The sequence below is a fragment of the Lonchura striata genome, chromosome 6, assembly GCF_046129695.1.
Source record: "Lonchura striata isolate bLonStr1 chromosome 6, bLonStr1.mat, whole genome shotgun sequence".
NCBI lineage: Eukaryota > Metazoa > Chordata > Aves > Passeriformes > Estrildidae > Lonchura > Lonchura striata.
This window is the reverse complement of record NC_134608.1, coordinates 40,808,971-40,827,606: the sequence shown is the minus strand read 5'-3', so window position 1 is coordinate 40,827,606 and position 18,636 is coordinate 40,808,971. Positions and strand designations below refer to the sequence as shown.

General features: G+C 39.7%; 1 protein-coding gene across 1 annotated transcript in view; it reads left to right on the top strand.

The window, feature by feature from the left end:
- The window catches only part of HSD17B12 (hydroxysteroid 17-beta dehydrogenase 12), an 81,286-nt gene that overhangs the window by 42,586 nt on the left and 20,064 nt on the right, over nt 1–18,636 (top strand). The window contains 3 exon segments of the mRNA XM_021533222.2: nt 6,093–6,203; nt 10,609–10,673; nt 11,631–11,675. Of these exon segments, the coding sequence (XP_021388897.2) occupies nt 6,093–6,203; nt 10,609–10,673; nt 11,631–11,675 (221 nt within the window).

Sequence of the window (18,636 nt, the reverse complement as noted above, 5' to 3'; positions counted from 1 at the left end):
GAAAATAGTGTTGGGGGAAGAGGAGAGACAGAAGGGGAGTTTGAGGTGCTGCCTAGTACACAATAGCAACCTTCCCACCCTTCGCGTTGTGCTTCCCTGCTGGGGATCGCGCCCTGGCCGCTCCCAGCGCAGCCCCAGCAGGAGCGGAGATTTTGGGGCTGCGGTGCCGGGAGATGTTGGGGGATCACGGCTCCGGGGAGCCCCCCGCGCCCGGCACGGGGCGAGGGGAGCGTGGGGAGCAGCGCCGCGGCCTCTGCAAACACTGCCAGGCGGCTGTCAGCCTCTGCAGCTGCTCGGCACAGGCTGCTTGATTTTGTGTTTTTAGTTAGCTTGGTAATTAGAAGAAGCTTGATTTAGAAAAGCTTGCGATGCTGAGCATAATATTTGGGTGAATGGCCTTATTGATTGATCCTGCGTCGCTCAGAATGTGTTTCTGACTTGGTTAGTGTGTCTTAGAAATCGTAATGTATTTTGACGTAATGGAAGTTAGAGGAGAGCAAATGGAGGCAACTATTAATAAAGTGTGTTTTCCCTCTGTTTACCAGTACTGTATATACACATTAAAAACTTACACATCCCAATGGCTCAATAGTTTTTAGACTTTGGCTTGGAGAGCTGAAGTCATATGTGAAAGCTTAGAACTGAGGAACTGACTTTATATTAAAACTTAAAGTTAACAGAACATTTAAATTAATAAATTAATGTATGTCATTGTTTTACCTGCTCTACAGTTTTATGTGATTGGATTTTAAAAAATATTCACCCTCTTTAAGGAAGGTGTTTCTATGAGATTTCATGTGCAACTATTGCAGTATGTAAGGAATTCCCTGAAAGTCCTGCGTGTGTACTTGAATGAAAGGAATTGGAACCTATTCCTAGGGCCTTGACCAAGTGTTTATATGCATGTGCTTTCAAAAAAAATTATGGAAACAGCAAGTACTGTTAAATTGTAGGCAGGCATCTTAAGCTATGCAGTAATAGTATAGCCTTCCTTTGCAACAGGTGCAACAGAGCTTCCTTTTAGCAATTTCTTAGGTTATCAGTATTTGGCTTTAGGGTTTCGCACCCTTCAAAATGTTCAGGGAAAAATAGCTCTTGTTATACCCAGCTGACTTTAATGTGCTTCTATGTGGTGAATATATCACTGTGTAATAACAGTCTGCTGCCACCAGTCTGGAAGTACTTGGTACTTCTGGAAAACAGATTCCATCCATCCATGACACTGTGAGTTCTTTCTGCAAACTCTGGAAAGTCCCAAATTGGATACATTCCCAAAATGAATGGCTCTCCCTTAAAACCAACCAAATACTTTGTAGAGCTCTCAGCAGTCACTCTATAGTCTTAAGTTCTTCATCTCTGTCCTGCATAGAGTACTAAAAAGCATGGGGGTTTAATGTTTTGCTTTCATCTCTCAGCTTCTTACCCTCTATTGAAGGGTACAAACTGTTTCTGGAGACCGGGTGCTGGATTAGGATGAGTTTTTATCACTTTCCAGTGATACTGGAAAGATGGCATCTTTATTTGTGGATGTAGTTGATTCTCCTTACCTAAACAAATTTGTCCTCTCCTGTATGATGAAAAATGGAGAGCTATTTTTCTACTGCTTAGAATCTCTAACTGTCCTGAAGCCAAAGACCAAGTGAGAATTTTTGTTTCTGCAAGCAGTTGTGTTATACCATATCACTGTGATGACAATATTTATATGTGGCTTTGAATGTAAAGTGGTGAAATGTTTCAGTTCTAGCAAGAGTTCTTAATGTTCTTTCCCTGATCTTGGAAGAGCCATCTCCATTACCTGTTTACAGTGTGGGACTTGTATCTCGAACCTCTCTGTTGCAAAGTTGAGTGGATCTGCCTCAATGTTCTTGGTGCAAATTCAAGCTGTTCCAGCAAACTGCTTTGAAATAGGTGGTTCAGGAACTAATTCAACTGAACTAATGGTTCAGTTACTTAATTAGGGATTAAGTTCTTGTCATTTTCCTGTGTCCCAGCAAGACTTTGTGTGGCAGACACCCTCACACTGCTTCTCTTGGGTAAACTGAGCTGCTTCTCCTAACCACCAAACTGGTGTCTGTATGCTGTTGCATTGAAGTACACAGGCTTGCTCCTCTTGGGATACCTTCTTTCAAGTCCAGTTTATCTGTGTCTGAAAACTTCCTTAGCATTTTCTTAGCCAAGAACCAAGATTTCAGTTTAGGAGGGCTGCTGATTTGAATTATTTGCAAACTTAAAAATATTTAATAACGAATTAAAAAAAAATTGAAAATGCTTGCCTCCTAACCATTTTACAGTTTTTTGTTATTATTTAGAGCATAGCTCACTGTAGTTTCTACAGTGCTTTCTGCTTTTTTTTTTTAATTGCAGTGTGATCATTTTTTCCTGGTGTTCTAGGTAATGTGGTGTTATTTCGCAAATGAATCTTTTTACTAGACAAGGTGTACCCTATTGAGATTAGTGTTTTCCTTGCATAGCAAGACTGGATACGTTTCCTGTGAGTCGGACATATTTAGCCTCTAGAATTAATTAAGCTTTTGCTTCACGTACTGATGTTGTAACTGACAATCTTAGATGAGAAATCAGGCAAGTGTTGTCCTTTTGGCTGTTCCTCAGAATAGTTGTAAGGTTTTTTTATGCTTATTTTGAATAAGTAACACATTAGCCAAGGTTTCAGACACTATTTGGAGTCCTTTGCTGAGGATACTGAAGGTAGTGTGTCCTTCAAGGGCTTGTATGTGAAAGTGCTTGTACTTCTGATGGTGTGAAGAATGTAGTTAAATAGTGTATTTGTTTCCAGACTGTCTCATCCTGTATTGTGCAGAAATGCACAATGGGAACATGTCTCAGAGAGTCAATAGTTCTTTTACCACTGCAAATATAGGCATTTTTTCAGTTATGTTTCCCTTTCAGTGGGTATCTTATATACTGCTTTTGTTTGTATGACCACTGTATCAGACTGCACTGTGCCTCTGCCTCTGGAGTCTGTGTTCTTGGGTTGCTCTCTGGATCTTGGGAAGAATACATCCCAGTACCTTCTGCAAAAGTTCACTTCATCTTTTTGTCTTGTACAGTGTTTATACCAGCGTGCTCTATCACTATTGGGAGTGTTGGTTCATTCAGCCTTTCCACAGCTGTGAAAATTTGTTCATGGTCAACAGCTTCTTAAATGATGCTGTGATTGCAGAGGATCATGTCTGCTTTTATTGGTTTACCAAGATACTGTTGACCACAGTTGGTATCTTGCTAAATTATCAGATGTCTTGGCTAAGGTAATACTGACCCTGTAAATTAGCTGGATATATGAATGTTTAGGCTAAAAAAACTTATTTGTAGGGTCAATACTGGTCTCACCTGAATTTGTTAGTAAATGAGATTATTAGGGCACTAGTGTGTCAGAATTGAGAATTGTGAAGGAAATCTACTGAATTTCCTTTCCCATCCTATGGGTAGGTGATGACTGACTGCTGCACAACTATTGACAACATGGTGCTGTAATATTTAATCTCCTGCTAAGGAGCATTTGAAATACCAGTTCCAAAAACAAAACATCAGATCCACTTTTCAAAATACCATCAGGAATGTTGGACATGCTGGCAGGTAAATAGCTCTTTCAGGTCCTCTAGCTCTGGCTGCAAAAACTGGCTTATACCCTCCTTTCACTCCTTGTGGCTCTCAAGTATCTCGTGGTCCTCAAGCTGAAAGCTCCATTAAGGAGTTTCAGATTTCTCTTGGACAGCAGTAGCCTAGACATTCCTAGATACCCTGGATAAGGACAGACTATTTGTTTCTTTCTCTGACTCTACATCTCAGTGTCTTTTTGGCAGATAAAATAGGAATGTGCTCTACTCTCTGTTGTAGCCCATCTGTTTGAGAACATCTTAATCCTTAAGATCACGGAAATTCCCTTTTCCATTTTTTTCATGTGGAGCAGAGTACACCTGCTCTTCTCTGCACCTCGTGCTCTGACTACTAGACCAAGTTTGCACAGAAGTGACTTAATGCTATTTGCATTGTCCTTTGGTTTTTCAGGTGTGTCTCATAGTCTTTTCTCTGAGGTAGGGGATCCTCCCAGCTATTGCAGGTTCTGGGACAGAGCAGAGGGTATGCAAAAGTTACAGGATATCTGAAAGCTATTGTGAAATGGGGAGGGAAGGTTTGGTCAGCTGGAGGTGTCTGCTGGGGCAAGACAACCTTGCATGTTTGTATGAGCAACTGCACAAAGACCTTGTCCTCTGGCTATATTAGTGGGCAGCCTTCTACTTCTCACGTTTTTATACATTGTACTGGGCACTCTGCCCACAAAGGGTGCAGCAGCTTTTTATAGGAGTATTGCTTATCTACCCTAAGTGTAATGGCTTGTTGCTAATTTTCTAAAGGCTCAAAGAAGGGTCTTAAAAAATAGTAGTGTGAACACTTTATTTTTGCTTTCTATTTATAGTGTTATGTATAGTAATGTGTGTATTATTTATCGTACTCAGATTTGTCTTTACCTTGTCTTTTCAGTATCTCTGTAGTGATTTCAGGAAGCTTTGAAGATGGATTGGTAACAATCCTAATGAAGAGTGTTTAGTATAAAAAGGACAGTACCAATTGAGCTAGTTTGTGAGAATGGTGTTTGGGTCCTTTAAGCACCTTGCATTTCACAAAGCATCTGAGTGGCAGTGACAACAGCTGCAGATCCCACAAAACAGTTAAAAATGGCACGTGTGCAAAGTGTGTGACTTAGGCTTTGCCCATCCAGTCCATTTGCACATATGAGATGAGCCTCTAATGTTTCCCTTAATTCTGTGTCCTGTAAAAAACCAAATGTGTGTGCTAAACATTAGAACAACTGTGTTCAAAAATAGACTATTTCTATGCCCCCCCCTCCAGTGCTGAACTTGATTTTCTTCTGACGCGATCATAAGACTGCTGCTGCAGTAGGGGCTTAATGCTATTTACGTCGTCATTTGACATAGCAACATCTCTCAGGGGATTTTTAAACAATGCAGCTGTTCAGGAGAGATGAAGAGGTTGAGGATGGGAAAAGGAGCAGAAATAATTTCATCTGCCATTAGGGATATTGTGGGGGGGGGGAGGGGACACAGCCAGCAAACCAGTGAGTTCAGTAGATTCATGATTCTGCATGAATGGATGGCAGGATCATGGGAGTCACGGCTTTCCCTTGAATGGGAAGGAGCATCATGGGAATCTGGCTGCTTCTAATCTTTTTTGTGAATGATTCTTTTCCTTTAACATGGCACTGGTTTTTATGAATGGCTCTGGGGGCAAAATCCTTCTCAGTCTGTATACAGGTCCCTTAAGGAATGCTAGGGTGGGAGTCGGGTGCAGCAGTGCAGAGATGCTGCAATATTAAGCTACTGTTCTGTTCTTTTGAAGTCTGAGAGGACATTGTACTGCTTTTAATTCAATATAATTTAGCTTGATGAAAGCAGAGTTGCTTTTTATGTGAAGTGTTTTTACTACGTTCCTTCTGTTTTGCGAAATGTAGTTGCCTACATGTATTTTTCCTGTTCTAGTAAGGCTGGAGATGACAGCACATCAGAAGGGCTTTGGAATGATCAAATTTGAAGTTCTGCTCTTCTTGTTCACCCACACATTCCCTTTTTGGTACATGTTCAAAAAACTAAAGATTCAAAAAGTTTTATGAGACCAGAAGTAAGAATGAAAATGGAGGGCAATACAGAATTGTTTTGCTTGGTCTGAAGCAATTAATTTGCCATTTGGCTTAAGTTGAAAAAAAAAGTTCTTGTCAAGCTGTATGTGAAAACTGTTGTGTACATGTGCTTCCAGATTTCTCCATTTTTGCTGTTCTATGCAGAAGTGTATAATTTGCTGTCTTGCCACCTTTCTTGTCCCTTACAAATAAAATGTGCAGAATCATTTGAGAATTTGTGTTCTCATCAGAAGTGGCTTAATGTCATGAACTTATGTGCAGGTAACGTTAAAATTCAAGGATTCCTTTTGCAGAGGTGGAAATGTGTAATGCTAGCTACTTAAAATGTTTTGTGAAACCTAATAACTGGTACAGTCTTAATATCTGAATGGTAAGCTATTTTCAAAATTAAACTTTTCAAAACTGATTTTTTTTCTAGGGGAGAAGTACAAAGTGGAAACAAAAATCATTGTGGCAGACTTTGGAGACAGAGAAGATATTTATAATGGGATCAAAGCAGGATTGGAAGGCCTGGAGATTGGTGTTTTAGGTTTGTCTCTGATCTTTCTAAATCTTTCATTGTGGTGTTTTGTCTTGACATGCCTACTAACTTCTTCTCATACTGAAGTTTATTGAAACTAATTCACAAAAGCTATTATTTGTCTGACTAGGGCTATGTTGCTGCATGCTTGAGATATCTTCTAGCTTGCTGTAGATACACTACATGAGACGGTGCTTGCGTGTGTGTACTTTCTAGGAACTTATGATGGTTATTGAACATGTTCAGTGTGTTATTCTGTGATTGTTAGAGGCCTGTGACTGCACACACTGTGACGTGAACACTTGGGGGTGTTGAGCCTGGAGAAGGTCTCTCTGGGGAGACCTTGTTGTGGTTGTTCAGTACTTAAAGGAGGCTTGTAAGAAAGATGGGGACACTTTTTAATAAGGGCTTGTGTAATAGGCATGTTGCAAGGAGCAATGGCTTTAAGCTAAAAGAGTGTAGGTTTAGATTAGGTATAAAGAAGAAAAGATGTTGAAACATTGGAGCAGTTTGCCCAGAGAGGTGGAGGATGCCCCATTTCTGGGAACATTCAAGGCCAGGTTGGATGGGGCTCTGAGCAACCTGACCTCACTGAAGATGTCATGGGGATTGGACTAAATGACCTTTATATGTCCCTTTCAACCCAAACTATTCTATGATTCTATGACCTAATGCTGTCCTAGATCCTAAGCAAGCTTCACATACTTAGCTTAGGAGATATTCAATTTAGGAGTACAGCCCTGTGGGAGAACCATGAACTTTTAATTACAGAGCTATTGAAATTCAGTCATGACAATGGAACATCAAGTAACTGTCTCCTGCTTCAAAAGTCTTAAGCCTGTTCTGGCCATGTTGGTTAGCTGGGTTTCTTTTGCTGATAGGAGCACAATATGTGTGAGTATGGTTTGCTACATCACAGGAGTGTAGGTAGTGTGGGAGTCCTTGAAAAGACAAGGTGATCCCTCCAGTTACTTTGTCAAATGTAGAATTGATGTGATTTCATGTAGGTGTTTTATCACAAGCTAAGAAGAGTATCAACAAACCAGCAGTTTACCTGAATCTTTTGTAAACAGTAGGGTAAAGGCAATTGCTTGTTGGTTTTCTGTGTTTTTTCCCCTTGGAAACACATGTCTGTGCATATCCATATCCTATGGTTAGTCAGTATAGAGATGAGAACCTGTGATGGCTAAACACATGAAAAAATCATGTGGCTCAGACATCTACTAGTACCTGTCATCTGATAAAGTGCTCATCACTACAAAACTTGTTTTCCTAACCTGAAGTGCAGTAATTAGGGCTGCAACTGGTGGGGTGTTTTAGGTGTATTTCAAACAAATTTGTTATATACATGATAATATACTGTATGAACTTGGTTGCTAATAGATGAATCTTGTACAATGTTTGAGAAGAATGCTTAAGAAAATAGTGTATATAAAAATGCAATTAAAAACAACATTAAAGGGTAAATCCCAGAATGCTCCCTCTTACTTTTAGCAGACTTGAGTACATACAAGTCATGGCATCCAGTATTTAATTGCTATAAAAATTCAAAGCCATTGAAGTAACTTCAACTGCCAAGGATGTGTTTTGTGAAAAGAGTAGTTGTGACACAGCTGTGAATGCCTTATTTCTTGTTTCTGAAGGAAATAAGTTCCAAAGAAACTTTGAAGAGTAAAATTAATGTACATTCTAATCTGTCCTGTCAAAATCCACTCAGGGAGTGTAAGGCTTGCGAGCTGCCTGTCACGTAGCAATCGCTGCAGAATGGTAGATCGTTTAAATGCCTCAGAATACCAGCAAACCTGTGCAAGGTACATATCCACACTGGAAGGGTTTTTATTATTTCTTAGGCTGTGATTAGGTTATGGTGATTTACAAAATAATGAAAATCTGACTTTTTGTAGCCTTGCACAAACTGGGCACCAAAGCAGTGTGTGTGTGTGAAATTTTGTGTAAGCTCATTACAGGAAAACAAAGCATGTTCTTTAAACAAAGCCTGCTTCTTGCTTTTATTTGCTTTAGCACCTTGGCTAAAACATGGTAAAAATGGCAATTAAATGCTCTAGAGTTATGTATTCTCTAGCTGAGTTCCTCTGCTTTTTTTTTTTTCTTGCAGCCGTTGTCAGTGTAGACTTACAAACACCTCTTTTTAAATAGTCCCTTGCAGTTTTAGTAGATCTTGTTCCCCAGATCACCAGATTACATGATGCGTGGGTACTTTCTTTCCCCCAGATATAGCTGTATTAATAGCAACCATTTGCCAATGTAATTTTTCCACACAGATGATGGCTACTCCTGTAGGATTGTATTTTAATGCTTTTATGGTAATTAATCTCATGCTTTAGTGTCTTATATTTTAAATTCTGTAATATTTGTTTGAATCCAGAATGTAGCTTTGGAGCTGTGTTTTCCATGTTAGTGTGAGGGAAAACATGGATTTAAATGAGAACAGCCATAAGGGTTGAGTTCTCAGGTTCCAGCATATTTTCTTCTATCAGGTCTCATCTGGAACAGTAGGTATGAGAAGCATTGGTAGCACAGCACAGTTGCCAGTGATCAGTGCTGATTATTTTTTTAACCTTATACTTGGAGACATAGGAGTCTCCACACGTACTGCTCAAGAATGAGCTTCTAATTATGGAGTTGCACAGAGTCTAACTAAAGTACTTACAGATTGAAATCCTTGTAAACTTCTTATTTGGAAGCTTCTTCTCACCCACGTAGGAAGGCTAAAAGAGTTTGCATAATGTTTTGCTGTGTGTTCAAAACAGCGTCTGTCAGTGACTTCAAACATGTGCTAGCTACAGCAATATGTTAAACAAGTAGAGCTGGGAAATCTTCCTTTTGCCATTCTTAAATAGCTCTGATTCTTGAAAGGAGTTTATACTGGACAGTATCTTACCCTGTTGCTATCCATTTTTTTCTAGTTAAAATATGGTGGCACAACCCAAAACCTGATTTTTTTAATGGTCTGTTACAAACTTGCAGAAGAGATGATTGCAGAAAGTGGGACCCACTCTGCAGTAAGGGGTGTGAATTCTGTGTGACTGTCTCCATAGCATGAATCATATAAGCATTCTAAATTTGGACAGAATTACCAAGGTTAGTCCCATAACCCTGCCACAATTCATAGCCAAAATCTTTCCCAGAGAGATGGAACGAAAAATAGTTTATTTTTGGATTAAAAGAAGAAAAAAATTTGGTTCACTCTGTCAGTAGCCAGACTGGATCTGTTTCCTTTTAAAAACTTTTCACTCTTTCTAAGTATAGCAAATATCTGCTGGGAATTTGCCAACTCTCCGTTCCCCTCAATTCCTCACCTCAATTTTTAAAGGTTATCTAAAAGTTAAAAATTTGAAACACACAGCATGACTAATGAACTCCCATTTAAACACTAAGATCTGGACTAAAAGAGCTTGAGGGAATTCCGAATGAAGTTGGCACACTTTGCCAGAATCTCTTCCTCTTGTTTCTTGCACATCCTGCATCTCTCTTGATACTTAAATTATCTTTCAAGCTGGGTCTTAAAACGATAGCTTTTGGCACAGATGGAGGGGCTATTTTATTTTATTTTTTGAAAAAGGCATCAGTGCCTTTTGACGACGTTTCTTGTCCCTGTGCAGACTCCTGCCTGGAGGTGCACAGTGCTGCTGAGCATACATAGCACTTTGGGATTCTCTGGGGTGTAGGAGACTATATAAATGCAAAATGTTGCCACAGCAACCACATGTCACGCGATTCACTTGCGTAAGATGAACAACAGATACTTAGGAAGCGGAGATCCCTTTTGGTTGCTGCTTTTGTCTCCATATCAATGTACTCTGTGGAGTTCGAGGCTGCAGAGCAGCTCTGTTTTCAAACAGAATTAGAAGTTTTCTCCTGTTGGGGCAGAGATTTAGAGAATGGGTATTGGTTTCACGTCCGAGAACAAAACAGTGCCAGCGTAAAATATTGAAAAAACCCCCCAATCTAGGCGGTTCAAGTAATTGGATGCAGGTGTGCGGTGCCGGCGAGAAGAAGCGTTTCCCGCGGGGAATCTCCGCGCGGGGCGGGGGGCGCGGGACGCGGCCGCCGGCCTCTGCTGCCACCTGCCGGCCGCGCCGCGCACCGCCCCGCCGCGGGGAGCCGCCGGGCCGCCGCTGCGCTCGGGTGTGTGAGTTACGGGTCCCGCCGGGCTGCTGCTCCCGCAGACACCCCCTTGGTGACCCGCTTGTGAGCGATGGGGAATTAACGCTGCACATGGAAATGGCCTGTCCGTGTCCTCCCGCCTCCCGCCGGGGTACTTGCACTGAAGGAAACTTGGCCAAAGCAGTTAGAATGTCATAAATGTCATAAAATTTTAAGCATTTAATTGCTTGAAAATTGCCATTAATCAGTGGGCGTCCAAGTAATCTCATTCATACTTTTCTTTCAGTCAACAATGTGGGAATGTCCTATGCTTATCCTGAATATTTTATTGATATTCCAGAGCTGGAGAAGGTAAGTGCTTTTGTGGTACCTTCTAGTGTTCTACTGTGGTTAGCAGATATTACGGAAGTATTTAGGTTTGGTTAAGGAACCCACATAATGAGGTTTTCTGATTAGAATTAAGTGTTCAAAAGCTTGGAGATTTCCATGAGCAGCATAACACAATGCTGATGATGGCAGTCTCACTTTTTGGTAGTGTTCTTTACATACTTCCCTGCTGCTTCTGCTCCTGTCCCTGGTCTCATCTGGCTGTTATTTATGAGCTGCTTTAGCTTGTGCCGGGGCACTTCTTATGTGACTGAAGGGGGGAGGAAGCAATTTCATGGATGAAAGCTGCACAGTCCATAACACTTACAAAACATAATATGACCATTTTAGACAGTTCATAATGTAGGGACAATCTTGGTTGTACTGGATACATCTAAAACTCTGATTATGAACAATTTCACTGGTGCATGATTTTCTTTCTGAAACCCCTGTGTAGCTCACTGGGTCCACTGTGGTTTTGTGTTTTCTGCTTAAGTGTTGCTAAATATATCTGGTGTTTGGTTCACCTTCAAATAAGCTTCATGTTTAGCAAAAACAACAACAAAAAAATCATGGTTTTAACCTGCTGAATAAACTTAGTCACTAAAATAGTGAAGAGTAAAATATAGTTAATTTCAAAACATGTGTAAAGTTAAGAATTTAGTAAAGTTCGTAAGTATTGCAAATAGTGTTAGGAAATAGAATGTCAGTGTGATACACTTCTGTGGTTCTGTATTAATGCAAGTCCCTAATCAAAGATGAAACCTGACCAAGAGCAATTCACAGACTTTGCTTTGAAAGCCTAGCATCGTTCTTGATACTTAAACAGGTAGGCAAGGAGAAAAGGCAGAAAATTTATCCAGGCACTTAAACCCAGAGGATGTATAAATACTGTTCAAATACGTTAAAATGAGTAAACTCCAAAACTTTGTTTTCTTGCAGACAATTGACAAAATGGTTAACGTTAACATCATGTCTGTTTGTAAGGTAAGTTACCAACACTTCTTGATAATTCAAAGCCAGAAAACAAGATTCAGTTGCCTGAGGGAATTACTTTGACCTGTAACCTTTGACCAATTTCACTTTTTGTCTTGGAGAAACACAGTGGCTCTGATTGTCATAGCGGAAGGTTGATTGTTGTGTGAAATGTAATTTGTAGCAAAGATGCTGATTATCTATTTGAAAGGAGCAAGGTAAGTACATAAAACAGCATCGAATGCTTCTTGACAGTTGTTCTTCTAGTCCTTCTTGCAAATGCTTTGTTCTTCTTCCCCTGAATCGGTGTTTCTTGGGGTGGGCAACCCTTATCTCTGCTTGCCTAAGGTTTTTGTGCACTGTAGTAGAAAGCACTTAAACATTTTCTGCAAAATATATGAGCAAGAAGGAAAACCAAACTCACAGAAGCATGCATTAACTTTACTTCAGAAGTTACCTCCACTTTTTGATATTCAAGCTGAAGGTTTTATTGAGAAGAAATCAGCATGATTTTAGGCTAAAACATGGCTGTTCTCTTGTTGATTAACATGAGGCTCATTCAAAAATGAGGTTTTCATCCTAGTATATCAAAGCTTAAAAAGGACAGAGGAAATAGCTGCTAACACGTCACAGGGATGCTATTAGTGTATTACCAGTGTGTGCTGAGGAAACTCCTTGTGACTATTTGCTGCTAAACCTTCTTATGCATAACAGTGTATCTCTGTTAGCTGAGGGTTAGCCTTCTGTCTCAAAGCTAAAATATTAGACGTTTCAAAGATGGCTCAAGATATTTGACTGTTTTGCAGCTCTTCTGATTAGGTCTAGTACAGTTCTTTTGGGTAGTCTAAACTCTGGTTTCTATGTGAAGAGGCACAGCACCTCTTAAAACAGTGCTTTAATGAGATTCTCACTTTATTAAAAAACACAGACAAACTATGAAAATGCAGCTGTTGCATAACTGAATGGGAGTTGGTAATGTCACTTTACTGCTGCAAGCTCTTATGTCTGTGTGTGTTTTATTTGACATCTCAGAACTACTTGTTGGAAAGAAATGCTATGACAGTGAGTCTTCAGAAGCTTTTCACCTGGAAAATGACTGTGAGCCTGACAAATACAGATTTTCTAGTTGACCAAGAAGGACAACCCATGGTGTCTTGTTGTCCCCCTGCAAAATTTAATCAGAGAAGTCAGTTATTAATGAGTTCTCTCTTAAGGAAAGTTTCTTTTAAGGAAGTCATTTAAGTTAACAAAACTGCATCAGGTGTACATCTGAAAAAGTGTCATGCACAGACCTGCTGTGCTGAGGTGTCAGGTCTGTTCTGTGCCAGCAGAGGGAGTGCACTATTCAGTGATAAAAGAATTTGGGGTGTCAGTCTTCCTGGCATTTTGTTAGAGTACAAAAGTTAGAGATTAACTACTTCAATATGCAGTTCTCAAGATGGCACTCTGTACTCAATAACTCAGTAATAGTTTAACTCACCTGAAGTTCCAGAGATGCAGCTAGACTGTGTTGTTTTCCAAAGTAAATGAATGCTTTAGTTGTAGTGTCAATATTCATCAACAATATAACAGAATTGTCATACAGCTTCTTGTAAAATTTGCATCCTCTCAGCCTCTTCAGATTTCTAAAATGGCTATTTTTGCACATGTAGAAACTTACTGAAGATCTACTTGCTGTGTGTTAATAGTGTTTTTGCTTCTGTTTGAAAACTTTTTCCTTGACTGTGAACAACTCCTGCTACTGCATTTAATCAGAGTTTGAGCATAAGATTCCATGCTTGGAAGTATTTTCTCCTGCACGAGCATGTTGTGTAATTAAACAGTAGGCATGCCAGATGCTTAGTGTTTTGGGGAGAGGAACACATTAGAGATGTGTGCCATCTGTAAGACACTTTTTCAGGAGAATCCATAGAACTAGAGAATCATGGTATGAAAAAAAAAAATTATGAGAAGTCTGTGTATCTTTTCACATAGACTTTCAGGATGCAATTGTGTGAATATTTAGTTCTGTTTTTGAGGTTGATACCATCTCTCATGTATGTCTGTGTGCGTATGCTTTTTAAAAACAGTAATAAGAATATTCTCTCTTCTTATCTGACTAAAAACATCAAGTTTGTGATAGAAGAGAGCACGAAGTTCTTAGGCAAGAAGCTGTAGGTGTGCTGAAATGTAAAAGTGCAGGAGAGGCAGAGCTACTACCTGTTCATGCTCTACCCACAGTATCTCCAGATCATGTCAGAGGTGTCATGTAACCTGTACTGTTATGTTCTAGAGCATTGGCATCCACTTCCTTACCTTTTGGACCAACCTTTCTCACAGCCTAAAAGATGATGATATCCCCTGTCCTCTCAGTGACCTGCACTACACGACATGAGCAGCACCTTTTGGACAGCACAACTCTTCTGGTGTGCATGTCAAGTAACTCCAGTTGTGGCTAAAGCACCTCTTGGACTTGAAGTGGGAAAGTTGGGATAATTAGAACAGATAGATTCTGCAGAAATGTTGAAATCTTTTTTATTTCAGTAAGTTTTGGCAGTTTTGAAGCATAATGGTCATCCCCTAACTTTTTGATCCATCTTTTTTTTCATTAGTCAGCTCATTGGCTTCCCTAGAGGATATGCAGTGTGTAAGAAAGGGTACACTGAGAGAGGAGACAATGTTTTCACCTCACAGGACAAATTTTCAGCCTAGTTGGTCCCCCTGTTTAGTATTTTTCCCAGCTGCGAGGTATCTAATATTCCATGGAGTTTTGGCAGGTGTTTTGAGAACTTTTCTCCCATCAGACTTTTTAAAACCCAGTGTCTTTCCCAAATCATATTCCATGATGCCCTGCCTGCCCTCATCATGTCCTTAGAGCACTGTTGGATTGGCTCACCCATGAACCACGCAGTCATGCAATTTTGGGGTTCACTCAGTCTGGCATGAAGTGTTGGTTACAGTGATGTGCCTTTAAAGCATCCTGTACATCACTGAAGATAAGCCATGTAGAACTGCTTAAAGCATGCTGGAAACCTCATGTCTTTTAAAATACTTGTTAAAAAAATGGCAAAATTTTTTTTGTCCCCCAACCAAAGTAGATGCTTTTTAAGCAGTCTGGGCAATATCACATTTTTATGGCCATGTGCAGTGCAGGAGTTACTCTGGTCTTCATATAATATCCAAAAAAGTTTTATGGGTCTTGATGCCATAAATAGAATAAAGATTATTTGATTTTGGTATTTTCTCAGGATAGCTTAAGACTTAATACAGTCATATACAAGTTGACAAATAAATGGGGAAGAAGCTGAGGTCACATATGTAGTTTCATGGTGCTTGTCATAATCTCATCTCAAGCTTCTGGAGGTATGTAAGTAGCAGAACTTTAATGATTGTTGGTGGCAGTTCAGGTAATGTGGGTTTGCATTATAACTTTTAGGTGTCTTGTTGCATTTCGAGACATAAATATTAGTGGCATTGAGTGAAGTAGGTCAAAATCCCTGGGTTTTTTCATTAACCAGCAAGTGTTGAGAAATCAAAATTAGAGTTGTTCTCTATAGTTTTAATCATATTTCCTTGGTAATAATTTTCGTCTTCTTGAGTGGATTCATCTTTGTATTCTACAGCCTTTAGTTTCACTTGGGAAAACAAACTTGGTTTGGCTATTGAGTTAATGTCCTGAAAGCCAGGGGTGGTAGAAGTGCTGTCCAGTGGAAAAAGTGTGTAGGTAATGAACACAGAGAATAGCTTCAAATGCTTCCGGGTGCCCTGTTTCTCTTTTGAAAGCTGCAGGAGTTACTTATGTATGGAAGGAACTGCAAATTTGTTATTTCTTTTACAGCATCACAGTATGGTAATTGCATTGGGAGTGAGGCATAAACTTATGTTCTCCTGAAAAATAAGCAGGACTAAATAGTTGAGGGAGTGCTGGCTTAGTGGTTGATTAAGCAAGGAGCTGAATTGGTTTGCAGGCTATTATATTGTGGGGGGATGCAAATTTTAGGCTTACAGGCCAGGCTTTGCTTGGAAATTGGCATTAACAGACAAAGCAGTAGAGTAAATTATGTACACATACATCCCTTGTGTCTGTGGTAGTCGTCACATTGATGACTACTCATATTTTATACTGAGTGTCAATACAAAAGGCTAATAGGCCTTACAACATCAAGGATTTTTGTTGTCATATTTGAGATGCTTTTAATTTTCTCAAGACTTCAGAATACATAAATACTTCATGTTGAACTGAGAGATCTGGTGTCAGCTGCCCCTGTAATGGAGGAGTAAGAGGTGAATTCCACCAGGTTGTGAATTCCAGGCAGGACGTGGGAATGACTGCTACAAAATCTGAAACTGTGAGTTTAAGAAAGGAAGCAACAACAGACTCCACAACCAATATAAAATTGAAAGGAGGAGTAGAAGTTATTGTATTGGAGAAAGAGGGGAAATATTCTTATGTAGACCTGTATGCAGAAAGAAGAAAAGCCTGGGGAGTAGCAATCCTGAAAAGACAGTAGGAAACGACATCTCTCTCTGATGTGTGTTCAGATGGGCTAGTGCAGCCTAATACTGCATCTCTAAAGGTACCTTACCAGTGGTAGTTGCTAAAGGTACCTTACCAGAAATCAGGTGGTAGTTGCTTGTCCACTGCAAGAACCCTATGTGAATTTTTTGTATTTGCTGTGGAAAGGGTTGCAGTAAGTGGAACATAATTCCGAGGACAGTGGCAACGCTGATTTGGAATACACATATACACACAGAGTGATCTCTTCTTAGAGATCACTCTGTGTGTGTGTGTGTATTCCAGTCTAGTCAAGAGATTTTTTTTTTTTTACATTTCTATTCAAAGTCATAATCAAAGAGTGGGTTGATGATTTAACCAAATACATAATACAAGTTTAAAACAGAGAGGGACAGTTGCCAGGGCTTGGAAAAGGAATAAGTATCCTGTTGAAGATGGTCATGCATATCATTCAGATGGTCCAGAGGGAGAAATTCAATGCTGTGGTTTCCCACCTTGCTGATTTTGAACCTGAGAGTGTGATACACAGAAACCTGGATCAAGAGAAATGAAGCTGCAATAAATATTTTTAAGCAATTGTCAGAGAAACACTGGAGATTTTTGTTCGAAGTACAACTAACTTGGGGAAATTAAGGAAATCCTATAGTTCTGCAGCTTTCTGTAAATCTGGGGTTGACACAAACACATATTTTGCCTCTTGTAAAGAGAAGAAAGGTCAGCCTTACTATTTGAGCAGTCTTTGTCCTGTGTAAAGGGCAAGAGGAGAAATATGCTTATTTTGACAGCTTTCAGTTTTTAACTTGACTCCAAAAGTTTGTGACCCTAAATAGGGACAACTTTTTCTTCTAAAATTGTTGCTCTGAGGAAAGTCACTGAAAATGAACACGGCTTGTTACTTTCATGGTTCCCTTTTCATGTCTGGTGCCCCTGACATGGCCACATTGATTACTGTGTGAGTTGAGCTGACCTCAGGTTTACTTGCTAGTTTTTACAAATATAAATTAATCTTGTTTGGCTTGGGGTTTGAGCTGCATTAAGAAGTTACTGTTTCAAGAGAGACACATTATAAAACTTTGTAGGTGCTGAGAACAGGCCACACAATCAATTTAACTGCCAGTGCATGAGAACAGTTCCTTAGATTTTCAGTGCACTGTCTGCGGGCAAGGGTGCCAGTTAACTTTGTTAACAGCTGTTGCATTTGTGAGCTTGTGTGAATCCTCTGCCCAGCCACTCTGGAGGTATCTCATGGTAACAGTGATGTACAAACATGAGTGGGTGCACCACAGAGAATTTCTGATCTTTAAAAAGTTACATTGCTCTGTGTTGTTTAAATTTCACCCCAGGTTTGTGAATGAGGGAAGCCATAAGTACTCTGTGCATTCTTGTATTTGCAAGTAGGAAACTTTGCTTTGTTAGGGTAAAGGTGGTGTTAGTTTTTCCAGAACGAGAAGGTAGAGGACAGGTTTGGTGAGGAAGAGTGGCAACCAGTGCTTGCCAGGAATATAATAAATGCAGTTGCAAATAAAAGGACATAAAGAAATGATAGCTGCCTATAAAATGTTATTGAACTGGTCTGTAACCAATCTTTACCTTAAATTAGTCATTTGCCCGGAGCATCCTGGAACTTGAGTTCTGGATGGTTAGGTATGAAAGAAGTTGACTTAAAAACAAAGCAACCCTCCAAACCAAAGGAACTATGCCCCAAACTCTATGGAAGCATTATGTGTGTATGTGAAATAATTGGAAAAGACACACAAAAAATAGAGTGCACCAACCACACTTCATGGTTGTGTGCTAAACATAACTTTTAGCCAGACTCTGTAAAATATCAAAGATTAACAACTTCTGATGCTGAGTAGTCTGTCCTGAACAAATTTGTCAGATGCACATGCTCACTCTGTTCTAATGCAAATTTTCAGAAAGAAAAACCACTGTTTTGGATGAGCAGTTTTCATGTACCCTAACTACTTGTCTGGAATTACCTGAGTCTTCATTTGTATTTTCAACTGTAGCACTCATATTTCTGTGGAAAGTAGTATTCCTTCAGAAAAAAAAACTATGTGAAGGAAGCCTAACCCTGTTCAGTAATCACCAGCTGAAGGCACTCTTTTTAGGGTAGCTTCCAACCTCCTCTTTAGTCTTCCTGACACTTCTTTGTGCCTGTATTAAATTGCCTTCAAAGAAACAAACACTACTGTAAAGTTCTCTGACATCCTACATGCAAATTCCTATAGATTGATTTGCAAGGCTTTGCCATTTATGAACAACACACCCTTACAGAACTGACTATCTCTAAACAAGATCTAGCTGCAATTTAGATTCTTTATCTGGGAGATATTTATTCAGTTCTAGATGTTTTTGTTTTGAACTGCCATATTTCATAATGGCATGTCTGATATTACAGCTATTGAAGATGAATATTAACCAGTTTGGCTGTTTTGGATAAGGATCAGACAATGCAAGCAGGGGTCGACACCA